This window comes from Mandrillus leucophaeus, unplaced genomic scaffold (assembly GCF_000951045.1).
Source record: "Mandrillus leucophaeus isolate KB7577 unplaced genomic scaffold, Mleu.le_1.0 Scaffold94, whole genome shotgun sequence".
NCBI classification, from domain to species: Eukaryota; Metazoa; Chordata; class Mammalia; order Primates; family Cercopithecidae; genus Mandrillus; species Mandrillus leucophaeus.
Genome location: NW_012110252.1, coordinates 2,086,347 through 2,101,484, shown reverse-complemented (window position 1 = coordinate 2,101,484; position 15,138 = coordinate 2,086,347). Strand labels below are relative to the sequence as shown.

The following is a 15,138-nucleotide window of genomic DNA, read 5'->3' as shown; positions in this document are numbered from 1 at the left end:
TGCCATACAAAACAGGTAAAGGTCTTTATTGGTCAGCCACTACTGCCTGGGCAAGCAGTGGTGTGAGAGGTACAGAACGGTACAGGTTGGGGAACACTACAGAATCTAAACCTACCGTGACATCAGCTGAGAACGTCTTGTTCCTTACAGAGGGAGCGAACCATCTCCACAGACTGTAATGTACCATTACCACTTAACACAGCATATAGATATATGCATATACGGATAGATTCTAATTATTTATTACAAATAAACTTTCACATCTCTCAAAAATGGATCCAGTTTTCACATGGATGTTCAGGTTCTGAATGTACAAGAAAGGGTCATGTGCTTATTTAATTCGTCCATGCAAAGCTTATACGTATATCACTAAGTACTTTAAAAAATAGAATGGTCTCCTTTTGAGCAAATCTGTTTAGATTTAAGATTAGTAAAACAGTATGAAACTAATGAGATACACTGATAGAAATTAGGAAGTGACATACTGATGATTCTGGGTATGTAAAGGGTGAGGGGTACAATCTTCCCTTAAGACCTGCCAGGAGAGGAGATACTTGGAACCAGGAGTGGCGGGGCCACCCAAGCTGGAGGAGGTGGGTCTGCTCAGTCCTATGCAGCGCAGGCTCAGAGCACCACTGGAGACCTCTCTGCCAAAGGTCTCATCCTACCCGTGAAAACCATCACACTCCAGAGAATTGAAAACGCCAGTCCCAGCTGGAGACGGGGAAGCAGGTCCCCCCATGGGCATTGTCCTAACATGTTTGATGGGGGCGGCAGGTGATGGGGGCAAGGTAGATCCACCTGGCTGGGCAGACCTTGTCTTGTAATGACAAACCATGTGAAAGAAAACTTTCAAAAAGAAACCAGATGTTCAGTTAAATATTGGCACCCTTTGCCTATGTGGAAACTTCTCATCTCGGTCTCATGCAGACGCTGGCCCCCTTCACTCAAACATCTCGTAGTGACGTGTCTGCCTCACCCTCGGCACCATGTCGATGAGGAGTCTGCAAAGATGAAGACAGACAAGGTCACCTCCACGGCATGGGGCTGGAGAGCTTGGGGAAGCATATTTTCATTTTCTTTTTTCTGAGATACTTCACATACCATAAAGTTCATCCTATGTGACTGGGTGGTTTTTAGTATATTCATCAATTTGTGTTATCTCAGAAACCCCATGCCCCCTGTAGCATTCACTCCCCCTCCTCCCCACGCTGACGAGCCGTACCCTCCTTCCGGCCTCTATGGATTTGCCTATTGATATTTTATATAAGCAATCACACAACATGTGACCTTTTGTGACTTCCTTCATAACATTTGAGGTTCATCTATGTTGGAGTGAGTATAACAGCGCTTCATTCCTTCTTGGGGGCTGAATGAGAGTCTGCTGCATAGATCTACCACATTTATCCATTCATCTGTTAATGGACAAGTGGGTTGTTTCTGCATTTTGCCTATTGTGAATAACTCTGCTGTGAATTTCCTGGACAACTTTCAGTGTGGAGGTTTGTTTCCATCCTCCTGCAGTGTATACCCAGGACTGGAAGGGCTGGGGCAAACGGTAACTCCGAGTTCTGGCAGCACCATGGTCCATTCCCACAGCCATGGAGGAGGGCTCCACTTCCGCCACGTCCTCACTGACGCTGGCAGTTGTCCCTCTTTCTGATGATAGCCATCCGACCTTTCCTTGAGCGATGGAAGCATTTTAACATTTAAAAGCACAGCACCCTTTAGAAATGGTTCTCTGAAAGGCTAGCTCCAGCCTGGGTGCTGAAGCCCGTGTCAGTGATGCCAGCAGGGCCTTTCTGCACTGACTAGTCCCCTTTTGCAAGAAGTTCTCTAAGGCTAGGGAAGCAGCCTCTGGCCAGCACACTGTCACATCCCCCACTTGTGGCAGGAGGGGCTCCCCGTATGAGGAAACCACACAGAGGTGCTTTCCTGGGGCATCGTGAAGACTGTGAGAGAGGAAGGAGCACAGATGTCAGGACACACAGAGTCCTAAAGGCATCAGACAGAAGTCAAGGAGTACCTTTGTGGCTTAAAGGCCTGATATCTCTTGTCCTTGCCTCACTTCTGTGCCAGCCCCAAGGATATCTGACCCCTGCTGGGTGCTTTTCCAGTCACCTGACACTGGTCAGGCTCAGGAGGGGCACAGGTATAAAACGTGAACTTCAGAAGCCGCCTGTCATTTCCTGACTGGGGAAGGTGGTGGAGAAGGGGCACTCCTAGCTGCCAGGAAAGCAAAGAGGAAAGCACAAGAACCTACTTGACCCCATAGGCAAATATGGTGAGGCCGATCAGAACGCCTATGCTGCCATCCAGGTACCAGACCGCCGAGTCATGCTTGAACACTTCGGCACTCAGAAGAATGGAGAAGCCCATCACGCCGCCCACAAGGGAGTTAAACCCTGCAAAGGAAGCAGAGAGAGGCTAGATGGCAGTGCCAAGCAATCCCAGAAAATTACCCAAATGCCAGTCCTGTCTCCACATAACTGGAGCACGTGCTGGAAGGAACGGTGCCCAAAGCTCTCACGAGTGATAGCCACCACCTGGGCCCATCAAGTCTCTGCTCAAATGTCACCAGATACCTCCCAGAATAGAGCCGTCACCCCCATCATCCTGTACCTGCTTTATTTCTCTTCCGGGCACTGATGCCGTGTGTGGTTTATAGCTGGTCTCGCCCATGCCCGCTAGAACGCAAACCTCCTAGAGGCAGGGGTGTGGTTTTCTGTTGAGTCCACAGTCCCCAGGACAGTTCCGGGCTCACAGTAGACATTCAAATACTTGGGGACTCATATCTGAGTGTCTGCGGGGCCAGATTCCGAGTTGGGCGTTCAGGATGTGCAGTTACCTATAAACCTTCTCAATCGTGTGACGTCACATTATCATCATCATCCCTGTTTTCCGATGAGAAAACTAAGAATGGGGTTAAATATATTGATGGGGGTTATCAGGATTGAGAAGGACTGGGATCTACCCAAACCTGCATCCTTTCCCTCCCGAGTCTCCTCTAAGTAACCTGAGGTTTTTTCCTTTCCCTCCAGAAGAGAAATGGAAAGTGTATTATGCTAAGTTTTTTGCAAAATATTGGCTACATGGTTGGAGAAATGGCCATAAAAACAGAACTGGAGCTACTAGAGAGCGACTGCCATCTCTTCACACAGCAGCCCACTGGGGCTCCCAGCTTGCTTCTACTTTACCGAGCTGTCAAAGGCCACATGGGAAGGGAATGGCTTAGGGTGGCTTCTAGGGTCTCCCCGTGAAGGACACCAGCTCCTCCCCTGCCCCAACACACTGGTGGCCCCAAAAGAAGCTCCAGGTCCACGCTGCCCAAGGAGGCCCCGCCAGTAGATTTGTGCGGACCCGTAACATTCCACGCCAGGCTGGGCTTCCCCCGGGGCAGAGGAACATTGCCGGGCAGGGGTGACCTGAGCAAATCTGTCTACTCAGGATCCAAGGCGGAGATGCAATGGCCGCTCACAGGAAGGGAGGATAAACCGCGGGCCTGCAAGGGCACCCCAGGGACTGGCCTGTGCCCTGCGACGCACTTGGCAGAATGCCCTTCTCTCCCCCGTGCTCAGGACACCTAGGTTTGGTCAAAGATACCTCATATTCCCCACACCACATCCACCACCCACCTGTAAGTGTTCCTACAGTGCCCTGCTCCCCTGCCCACCTCAAAGGGCTTGGTTCTTGCGATGCTCCTCCCTTCCTCCTTCCCAGATTGGATCGGATTGTTCCTACTGGAATTAACCCACCTTCCCATCCCCATTGAATCTTCTTGGACCCCACGCCTCCCCCATCTCCTACTGGCCTTCACAAAACCCACAGAAGAGTCTGCCCGCTGCCTCCACACCCACACCTCTGCCCAGATTCCCTCCTCCCCCAGGCCTTCCCGAAGTCAAAGTCATCCTCATCCTGCTACCTGCAGTGGTGACAGGCCCCTTTTTCAGTGGGGGTCACATCCCCAGCCTCACACCCCCCTGGGGCTCTTCCTGTCCCCTTTGCTGGGTCCTCCCCTGCGTCCCCGAGTGTCCCAGGCTCCGTCCTCTGAGCTGGCCCTCTGCCAATCCATAAGCCCTGCTCCCCTCAATTCCCAGCTTTTGTCCTGACCTTTGCCCTCAGGCACAGGCTTCTCACGGAAGCATCTCAGACTGACCACAGCCACAACAGAGCCCTGAGCACCGCCTCGTCCTCTGCCGCATGCTCCGTAGATGGGGCCACCAGCTCCAGAGGCCGAGATTCTAGGAGCCCGTCTTCCCTTACACCACCAACCTGCCCCTCGCCAGATGTTACTCCCCCAACTCATTCTCACTCTCCCTGCTGATCCCTGCTCTGCCCCGGTCACCTGTGGTCCTCCCTGGACCCCGCCACAGCCAGAGGGACCCTCTGTCAGTGAGCAGCAGCCAGGATCTCCTGCAGGAAAGCCCCCATCAGGGGCTCAAATCGCACCAGACCCCTCACATCCAGCCACAGGACCCTGCGACAGCCACACTGCCCGCCCCTCAGGGCCACTAGGCTTGTCACCGTCGCCCAGGGCCTCCCTCCCAGCCCTGTCCTCAGCCCCCAGTCCCTAAACTTCCTCCCCTCCACCCACCACTCCCTTCTGCCTCCAGCTAACAGGCTAGCTTTGCCATTTTAACCGCCCCCCTCTTCTCACTGGAAACCTAAGCTTAAGGACAGGAACTTGGTCTCTCCTTGCAGTATTCGAAGTCCCAGGACAGGGCCCGGCATTCATCAGGGGTGCAAATGACCACTGCATGAACAAGTGACCACACGAAGGAGGAAGTAGGCAGGCAGGCAAGGGCCCAGCCTGAGCGCCACCCCTGCCCGGCTTCCGCAGACAGTCACCCCAGGAGAAGGAAGCCCAAGCCAGGTGCTGCTCAAAGAGGCAAAAGCGTGAGGTTCCCCAGACAGCCACTAGATGTCCACTCAGCTCCACCAAGTCACCCGCTCTGCCAGCCAGCACCAAGGCCGGCCCAGCTTGCCCTTCCTGACAACAGGTCCGCCAGGTGCTCCCTGATGCCCCACAGCTGAGAGGCTGGTGGCAGGGTCACCTGTTCGCTGCATCTTCTAGGAGGAGACTCTGCCCTGCCCGGCTCGGCTCACCTTTTGTGATGACAGAGCCTGACTCATTTCAGCTTCATTTCTTGAGAGTCTGCCTGAGGATGCTGGATCAAGCACACAGAGAATAGGGACCGAGTCCGTGGCCACCCACCACCTTTGCTCCAAATGTCAGGACCTTCCCAGTCCGTCATTCCACATGAAGAGCTCTGAGCCCCCAGCCCCCACCAGCGCAGCAGGCAGGCCCTGCCGTCACTCCCCTCTGCAGTGCCAGCCCCACAAACTTGGCCCTGTCCCCACAGTTGCAACCACAGATCCGCTCTAATGAAGAAATGCTGTTATCAGTTTAGGAGCATACAATGGCACAAAATGATGGCTAAGGCCATCCTGATTAGAGCTCCACCAGTCTGGCTTTGCCAACTGGATCAGGATCTGTGTAGTTAAACACATTCATTGTACGCAGAATATTCTAATTTAAAAGTTTCTTGTGTGCTTGAAAGATTGTCATAGATGGGGTATTTGAGAACTGGATGTGAGCAGGAGAAGAGAGCAGGCCCCTGTTTCAGAGGGGCTTCCAGATTCGCCCCAGCTGTTCCCACAGGACTGAAGCTGTGCCCCTCATCCAGAGCGCTCCCCTGGTGCCCTCTCATGCTCTTCCTCTGTCTGATTTGTAGTATGTGTTTGTTGTACGAAATCACATTACCCTAATACACAGCAAGCTTCAGCCCAGTCCCAATAGCAACAAACCCATGAATGACAACATCCAAAGCCACAAACCAGATGAGACCAGATTCACTGCACCGCACAGGGTCTCCATCGACCACACCCTGCTGTCCCTTTCCCCAAAGAGCTGCCTCCCAGCTATAAGGACACCCCAGCGACAAAGGGAGCCAGCAGCATCAGCCTGGCCCACTTCAGCCTGGCTCCAGCTTGGGACCCAGCCGCCGCCAGGTGACAGGGGAGGCCGCCCTCTCCCACAGAGGGGATGCTTGGCTGTGCCGCAGCCTGGCTGGCAGCCACAGGGAACCCCCAAGGTTCACAACAGCCATGGCTCCCTGACCCCATCCTGCCCACCCACCTTCAAAAGTGAGGAAAGAACAGAGAGAAGATAAATACAGATCGCTCCCTAGTTCTGCTAATCAATGAATGGAAGAAGCCCAGATCCCAGACAGTACAATTAGCAGGAGGCTATAATTCCTCCTGCATGTTTTGCCAGCAACACACCCACCTAGCAGGGGACGGCAGGGCCACAGAGCACAGGGCCTCCTGGGAACAGGCTCGGGGGAGGGGCACGGCCTCTGCTCTCATCAAACCCACTCAGCCGATTCATCCCCGCGCTGCTCATTCTATACCTACCCCACCACTTCCCAAACCTTCTCCCTCACCCCATCCGAGCTGCCATCCCATCCTCTCCCCAGGCCTCCCCCCTGCTCAGCTCCCAGCTCCCTCCACTCTGCTCCCCACCACCGATGACCAGAGGGCTCCGCAGAAAATAGCACTCATGTCGCCCTACCTGTTTCAACATTTGACAAAATATCCCACATCCCACCCTAGACCTCAAGCCCTGCCATGCTCTGTCCCCCATTTCTGAGTGAGGAAGGGACCCCCCCGTGCCCCTCCCTCACTCGGACTCCCTCCGCCTGGAGGACGGCTCTTCTCCACTCTTCGCCTGATTGTGAGACAGTTTTCACCCAAACCGCCCCCCCCCTTTTCCTTGTAACGACCTCCTCCCTGGTTCACAAGTACGATGGAAATACTGCTTCTGGGTGTGGAGGATTCGTGTGCGCGAAATCAAAGTCAGAAGTTGTTCATGAGAAAAGCAGCCTCACTGTTATTCTCCTCTGAACACCATATAACACGCTGGAAGCCAGAAGAGTGAAGCCTAGACCGAGATCGTGCATCTGGAATATCTACAATGTTAGGAAACAGCACCCACCAAGTCACAGAGCCAGTGTTCCAAGGAGGGGGCCAAGCCCCATGGGTCATGGGCAGGCCAGGGTCGGGGACTCCTGCTGGGGCTCTGACTGCTGGCTCCACAGCCATGTGTCCGGCGAGTGTGGCTGCCTGCACCCCAACCTCCGTGAGGTGGATCAAGATCCCACAGATGTGCCAGCCAGAGGGGCTTCACAGCCTGCCTGGGAACCGGCCGAGGAGCTGCCCGCTGTGGACTCACCACCGGGAGCCCAGAAAGCTGTTCAGACCCACACTGCCTACCCTAGGGCTTCCTGCCCTTCCCTCCTGTTCTAGGTAAGGAGACATTGAAGGGAAGGTGGGCAGCATACGCGGCAGAGGGAAGCTGAGGCCAGCCAGGCCTCCACTCTGCATCCCTACAGGGCTGGGCCAGAGTGGCCCTCAGAGCCTTGTAAAGGGACCTCTAAGGCAACTGGAGGTCCCAACCCAAACCCCTGGCTAGGGCCCACTCATCCCTCGGCTCTCACACAGAACCCACCCGGTGTCCCGGCTACACTCATCCCTAAGGAAAGAAGGGCTCCGTGGCCAAGGAAGGCATTTGATTTTGCAGACCACAAAGCAGCAGACTACAAAAATCCCAGTGGGTGAACTCCCTACCCCAAATCCCAGGTCTGCTCCCGCCAGGGAAGGCCATGCAGATGAACTCGGGTCTTGCAGGACAATGTATTAGGGTCAACTTGATGCAAGCTGCCTATAATTCTATGATGTCTCAGTGGGTGACAGACACCCCAGAACCCAGGCTGTGGCCTCAGTATGCTGTGTCATTCTCAGGAGGCTGAACTGCAAGTTCTTTAGATCCGGCTGTGCTAGAAAGACCTGTCTATTTATAGCAGCGGGGTTGCTTGGCTGAGTTGCAGCCACGTTTTGGGGATCAGGGCAGGATGCCTCACAGCAATAAGGCAGAAACTGGAAAGGGAGGCTCGCTCCGGAGCTGGCGTCCCCAGCCAGCGCAGCACCTAGCAGAGTGTGAAACCCCGCTGATCCGGTGTTACTGCAACTTCACGCTCCAGCAGCGTCAAACCCGGGACCTGATGGCAGCAGGATCCCGCCTTCCCCCAGCCTGGCAGGAAGCGGCAACCTAGGGCTTCCTCTGGAGCTTGGGGAAGGGGTCCTGCCTGCCTGCCGCGCATGAGGGGCCTTAGCGCTGCTCAAAGCTGCTCAGGAAAGAGGCGGTCTCAAGCCAGGCAGTCAAGGTAGTCAATCCGCTCGCCATTTTAAACCACTTTTACCGTCTGAATAGCTTTGGTTTCATATGGACTAAAGGCTTCCTCAGCCCAAGGAGCAAGGCAGCGTCTCACAAGGGCAGAAACCAACAACAGGCCTGCTGGGCAGGGCGACTTGAGGAAGGACTCGAGCTGCTGGTCACATGGCATGCAGGAGTGCTGGACACAGCAGGGGCCACCTTCCCTGGAGAGATGCTGTACTTGGCCCCTGGGGCGGGCACAGGGGCAGCACCAAACCTTGGTGTGTGCCGCATAGACAGGGGCGCTGGCATAAAACACCAGTTCCTGGGCCCCAACTCAATCCCCTGGAATCAGAATCTTTGGGGTGGGCCCAGGAATCTGTGTTTTCAACAAACAGCCCAAGAAATTTCAGTGCTGCCAGCCTGGTAGTGGTCAACTGATGAGCATCGGGGGTCTGGGATTTTGCAGTCAGGATGTCAGGTCCTGTAACCCCCAACATCTTCAGGCCTGTTCAAAGGAACCCCATGCACATCCATGCACACGGGTGATGCTCTTCCGAGGGTAGCCATGGGTAAAAAGCTGGGGGCCTCCTCTTGCCTTCCCAAGAGACCATGTTGCAGACTCAGGAGGCGGAGTGGGGGCAGGCGGTGGGCACAGGGACTCCTAGCTCCCCAACAAGGACAACCAGCCCACACCCCCACCCTCATCCCCCAGACCTGCCAACAGTCCCGCCACCTGCCAACAGTCCTGCCACCTCTGCGGATGGATTCCTGGGCCAGAGCTCCGTCCCAGGGAGGAAACATCACTTTGGCTTCCTGTACCCCTGCCCACTGTGCAAAGTCCAGCTCTGCACCCAGCAGGTCCTCAACATCGGCTAAGACAAGGAGCCCACGCCATGTCACCATGCTCCCTCCTGCGGGTGAGAAGGGCCCCACAGCTGTCACTGTCACCATGCACGTCTGCACTCCACACTTCACACACAAAAGAGCCTTGAGAGTTTGGGACAAGGAAGTGTTTCTTACAAAAATAATCTAGCCGGGCACGGTGGCTCACACCTGTCATCCCAGCACTTTGGGAGGCTGAGGTGGGAGGACTGCCTGACTCAGGAGTTTGAGACCAGCCTGGGAAACAATATGATGAGTCCCCATCTTAAAAATATATACACACACACACACACATATATATACACACACACAACATACACACGTGTGTATAACATGTAAAACATTTTCATGTTTGTGTGTACATATATACATATACAGACACACATATATAAACTTTTTAAAAAAGAATCCACATATTTCTGCTCTATTCTGTGCAGGTGCACCCACCAACCCACAAGACTTTTGCCCTTTGACCCCCTACCACTTTACCCCTGACCCCTGGGCTCTGCACATGACCAAAAATAAATAAAAGCAACATGTCCAGGAGGCACTGCTTATCAAGTTTCTTGTCTATCCATCAGTGATATCAGCGAGTCTGAGGCCTGAAACGTGCTTTTCCTGCACTCACACACCCCTCTCTCTGTCATCCCAAAGGTCACAAAAGAAGTTCCTCCTGTCCCACACACAGGAGGGACACACACAGACTTTTCTAGCTGGTTGAGATTCTAAGCAGAGAACACACAGGTCATTTCCCCAGAGCAGACACCTGGTAACTGCTACCTGAACTCCCAGGTGAGCGTCCCACTAGCTGGAAGGAAAAACAAGCATGGAGAATTCACAAAGGCAACATTTATAGAATCCAGAAAAGGCATTTACTTTTTATGGGGAGCAATGCACATAAAACCCAAGACTCCAGGAAACCCTTTGTGCTTCATGATTAAGAGGCTGGAGAGCCCCGAGCCTCCCTGCTAGGAGGTCAGAGTGGAGGTGATTTATGACGAGTTTATTAAATTCCCAGGGCACAAGATACCTGCCCTGATACGGGAGCTCTGAGAATCATTAAACAGCTTGAGGCGGGTAGGAGAGTGAGAAATGGATTCCAAATTACTGAGTTCTCCAGCAAGGGAAGCAACTAAAAGAGACCCAAACAGCATCTTCCTCCACTGTGAGCCCAGCCCCCAGGGATTAGGCATCCTAGCCTTACTCACCATCTGTGATGAGTGCTCTACTGGTCAGAACCTTCCCCAGCATGAACTTCAACACGGCCAGGATGCTGCAAAGAATCCCACTTAAAATGGAGACACTGAACAGGAAATCGTCCTGCAAGAGAAAGTTCCAGATTTCAACAGTTCACCTCCTGCTGGAGCAGATCATCTCCAACCCACTTGCCTTAGAGATAAGCTTTGTTCCAAGTACAAGTAGTCAGTCAGGTATGCTGCCACCAGGTGGGGGTATACTGCATGCTTTCACATCTCAGTTATGTGTCACCAGGAATTGGAAAAGATGCTCAAAAACAGATAATCCCAATTTATATTTACTTAGAAAACCATTATGTATTTATTTTCCTGTACGAAATTCACCTTCCCACTATTCTGCTAAAATGAGTAGCAGTCATAGATCAATAACAGAGTTGGTCAGAATGCTAAGAACAGCGTCTTCTAAATAGAATTTTCCACAGATAATTCACCAAGCAGTTGACTGAGAATTCTGGAACACATAAACACACCACTGGCCTAACAATCCTTCAACAGAGACAACTGAATTTGCCTCAGTTATGGCCGGAGCTACTTAAGACCATATCTTTTCCCCTTAAATTCACACAGGGCAATTGAGAGTTCATATAAACATGGGTAGAGAAAATAGCATCTAAAAATATAATCTGCTACTGACGTTATCTGAACACTTCCTCTAAATTGTTACCTTACTTTTGCAAGCAAACAAGTGAGTCCCATATGCAATAAGTAAGCACCACTATCTCCTGACATTGGGGCCCATCCAGCTCTTCTGCTTCAAGCTCCCATGTGTCACCCCCATGAGACACAGCCTTCAGATTTCCCAATATTAAAATGCACCTGCCAGCAGAACTCTGATGCAGCATCATACATAGGCAAAGAAATCGGCTTTTCCCTACGCATTTTATTAATCAAATTCACAAACCTCGTGTCAGAACCTGGGAAGAGAGAGACAGCCTGCTTCATGTTCAACACTTAACAAAGCCATTTGAAAAACCACTTCACTGGAAACAGGTTATCTGTATAGGGTCAAAGCATCTCCCCGAACACATGGGTCAATGGCAGTGGTGGTTTTGGCAACCTATGTTCACAAACTCTTCGCTACTCCCCACCCCATCCCCTGCCCTTGAGTTTGGGCTGGACTTAGAGACTCAAATCTAACAGAGAGGATAGAAAGGGAAAAACAGTAGCTTACTAATGGAGAACCCAAGCAGACACCATCTCAGCCCAGTGATCAAGGTTCATATCACCGTTAATAAGTTGTGTTAGTACCCTGTGACCCCCGATACGATGTGACAAGAAGGGCACTTTACCTCCATGGTGTTCCATCCCCAAATCCATAACCTCATTTTAACTGCAAAACAACATCAAACAAACCCAAACTGAGGGACGGGCTACAAAATACCCGACCACTACGCCTCACGTGTCAAGGTCATGAAACACGAGGAACGACCGAGACTGTCACACGCTGGAGACTGAAGAAGATTTGATAACTAAATGCAACATGGCATCCCGACTGGATCCTCGAACAGAAAAAGGTCATCAGTGGGAAAATTGGGGACATGAGAAGGGAGTCTAGAGTTCTGTGACGAGCACCGTCATCCCGCGGTAGAGACGAATTTGCCGCGGCTGTGTGCCATGTTAACAGCAGGGCAGGCTGGATGCAGGGGATATGGGAACTCTGGACTATCTGTAAAACTCTTCTATTAACCTAAAATTCTTTCACATTTAAAAGGTGATTTAAAGTAATCACCTCACTGAAGTTTCACCTCCTCAAATGACCAGTAAGGCCCATCCCAAACCAGGCCTCTTGACAACTCTTCAGTCCCTCCTATGCGGAGGTTACACAGCAGGGGACACAGTGGGAGGGGGTCAGGAGCCCCAGATGGAAGCTCTCTTCATGCAGGGACTCAGCCTAAGTCCAGGAGATAGCACCTACAGAAAATAAACTGAACATGATGCTACCATCTGAGTATGTGTCCCCGCCAAAATTCACACATGGAAACCTCATCGCCAGGGTGATGGTATGAGAAGGGGGGGGCCCTCTGGGAGGAGATTAGGTGGCAAGGACAGAGCCCTCATGAATGGGATGAGTGCCCTTACAAAAGAGGCCCCAGAGAGCCAGCTTGCCCCTTCCACATGTGAGGACACAGGGAGAAGCCACTGTCTTATGAACCAGGAAAAGAGCCCCCACTAGGCACTGAATCTGCCGGCATCTTGTCTTGGACTCCCAGCCTCCAGAACTGTGAGATGGAAGTGTCTGCGGTTTATGAGTCACCCAGTCTGTGGTGTTTAGTTATAACAGCTAGAACTAAGACACCCGACCAAAGAATCGCATGTCAACAGCCCCAGGTGCTAACGGGACTCAGGAAGCACAGGCCGGGATACTGAGGCAGTTAGGAAAGTCAAGAACTTTGAGGCCTCAGATTTGGAGACCCCGTGCTCACTTTGCTTACCCCACGCCTGAATCCCCTCTGGCTCCATTCCGTCTCTGTTTGCAAAGCCCTCTTCCCTAAGTTTCCAGAGGTAGAGAAAATCTGTGCTTACCCCATCTAGGTCCCTGGGGCACAGGGGCTGGGCTGGGCTGCCCCACCCTGAGATGCAGCTCCAGAAACGCCACCCACGGCTTTGGTGACCGTTCCTCCATCTCTAAAGGGAGCTTCAGAACCAGGGCTCGGCCGACCCAGCGGCAGGAGTGTGCCAGGCAGGCCTTTGCTCAACTCTAAACTCCACGGCTTACTGGAAACGAACACTTGGATCTCAGTTGCTCCTCTGTAAGCGGTAGTGGGATGCCTACAGCCCCTGGCAGCCGCTGGCAATAAAAGGTAGTTGTTGTTGTTAAGGGACCGAAACACACGATCCACACACAAACGTCCTCTACCTGCCGGCCACATCGGGTACTCACGGTGAGCCCCAGCCAAGCCTGGTCAGCATTCTTGTGAGAGAGACACAGGAAGCTTGTCACCGAGAAGTAAGTATGCATGATCAAACAAAGAAACTTCAACTTCCACAAGACCAGGACTGAGCTCCACCGCAGCCTATCAAGGGGCTGTGCGGGAAGCTTCCTGCGCCGGGGAGGCTTCATCTCGGGGGAGCTCTCCATGGACCGGATGGGTCGCGAGGTCCAGCTCCTGGAGGACTGGGGTGGGCTTTCCTGGGACGAAAAAGTAGAACCACTGGGTGGCAGCTTCAAAGGCACTGAAGCGGGAGCCCCACTTACCAGCTGTGTGACTCTGGGCAGGTCCCTCAACCCCTCCCTCCCTCCACTGTCCTACCTAGAAAGTGGAAAAAACAACAGACCACCTGATGGTGGCCGCATACACTGCACGCACAGAGCTCCCGGTGGCCGCACACACTGCGCGCGCAGAGCTCCCGGTGGCCGCACACACTGCGCGCGCAGAGGTCCCGGTGGCCGCACACACTGCGTGCACAGAGCTCAGCTGCAGCCACGCTGCCCGGAATTTCCTTCCTCCATGGTTCCCGATTGAAGCTGACTCCCAGAGACATCCGCATGGGCCGTGAAAGGTGGTGAAGCGGCTGGGTGCTGCCGCAGTTCAGCCAGACACGTTCCGTGGCTCCAGGGGACCACGGAGTGGTCCGAGTCCAGTGGACTCGCCCAGGGGAGAGCAGGGCAGCACCGGGCCAGTGGATTCTCCCCTCCTGCCGCATCCCCCCGCTCCAGCTTCGCTGAGTCATGAGCCAGGCGTGCATATAGCTCTGTGGCAAAGGCGCCCGCTTCTTCTGCAGGATGCCCAATGTCATGGAGGCTGAGACAGTGAGGGTCACATACAGGTCCAGGCCATCTTCATGGGCGCCAGTTTGTCCTTGGCCCCTCCTCCTGGCTCAGCCTTCTTTCCTGACTGCACGGCTGCTGACTTCAGGCCAACACCGCACTCAGAGGCAACCGCCTTATCAGGACGTCGGCACCAGCAACCACCACATGGAAAGTCTCATCCCTGCCACAAACCCCTCTTCTGCATCACTCAGAGGGGTCTGCTTCTCTGCCTGAACCCTGCCATAAAACTTCATACGGATGTGTCATGGGGTCAAACAGGGCCCGGCACAGAGCGAATGCTACATTAGTATTGGGAAGCCAAGTTTTTTAATGGAGAGAAGCCGAGATGCAAAAGGCAGGCTTTTTCTGAGCATGGATTATTTCTACCAGCCACCCTTTGCTCCTAGGACTGGCTCTGAGACAGCAACTACCTTTTCCTCTAGAACAGAGTCTGAGGCCATCTGTGAGTGTCACCCAAAGCTGCAGGCTGCAGGTCACCACTGCTGAGTGGATCTGCCTCAGAAACAGATGAACCCTGTGGAGGAACCCAAGGAGGATCCAGGCTGGCACAGACCTGCCAAAGCCCCTCTCCCAAAACCAGCTTTCAATGTCCTAAAAGCTCTGTGATTTCCCTGCCCAGGCCCAGATGGCTCTCCTGCGGTGCATGTGCTCCTGTCTCCACACGGCTCCCACGTTGACTGTCGGCATGAACAGAATGTCACAGAGATGCAGTCAGCAGCCTGCTCAAGACATCAGTACCTGGCTGGGCGTGGTGGCTCATGCCTGGAATCCCAGTGCTTTGGGAAGCCGAGGTGGGAAGATCACTTGAAGCCAGGAGTTCAAGACCAGCCTGGGCAACATAGTGAGACCTGATCTCCACAAAAAATATAAATATTAGCCAGGCATGGTGGCGCATGCTTGTAGCCCCGGCTACTCAGGAGGCTGAAGCAGATGGATCACTTGAGGCCAGGAGGTTGAGACTGCAGTGAGCTATAATAGTGCCACTGCACTCCTGCCTGGGCAACAGAGTG

The 15,138-nt window shown here is 53.3% G+C and overlaps 1 protein-coding gene across 1 annotated transcript in view; it reads right to left on the bottom strand.

Annotated features, from left to right (window-relative positions):
• TMEM163 (transmembrane protein 163) overlaps positions 1 to 15,138 on the bottom strand; it is a 277,609-nt gene continuing 262,471 nt past the window's right edge. The window contains exons 6-8 of the mRNA XM_011970294.1: positions 10,309 to 10,420; positions 2,264 to 2,405; positions 1 to 1,004 (exon numbers count right to left, since the gene is read on the bottom strand). Of these exons, the coding sequence (XP_011825684.1) occupies positions 944 to 1,004; positions 2,264 to 2,405; positions 10,309 to 10,420 (315 nt within the window). The 3' untranslated portion in view covers positions 1 to 943. The remainder of the gene's footprint in view (positions 1,005 to 2,263; positions 2,406 to 10,308; positions 10,421 to 15,138) is intronic.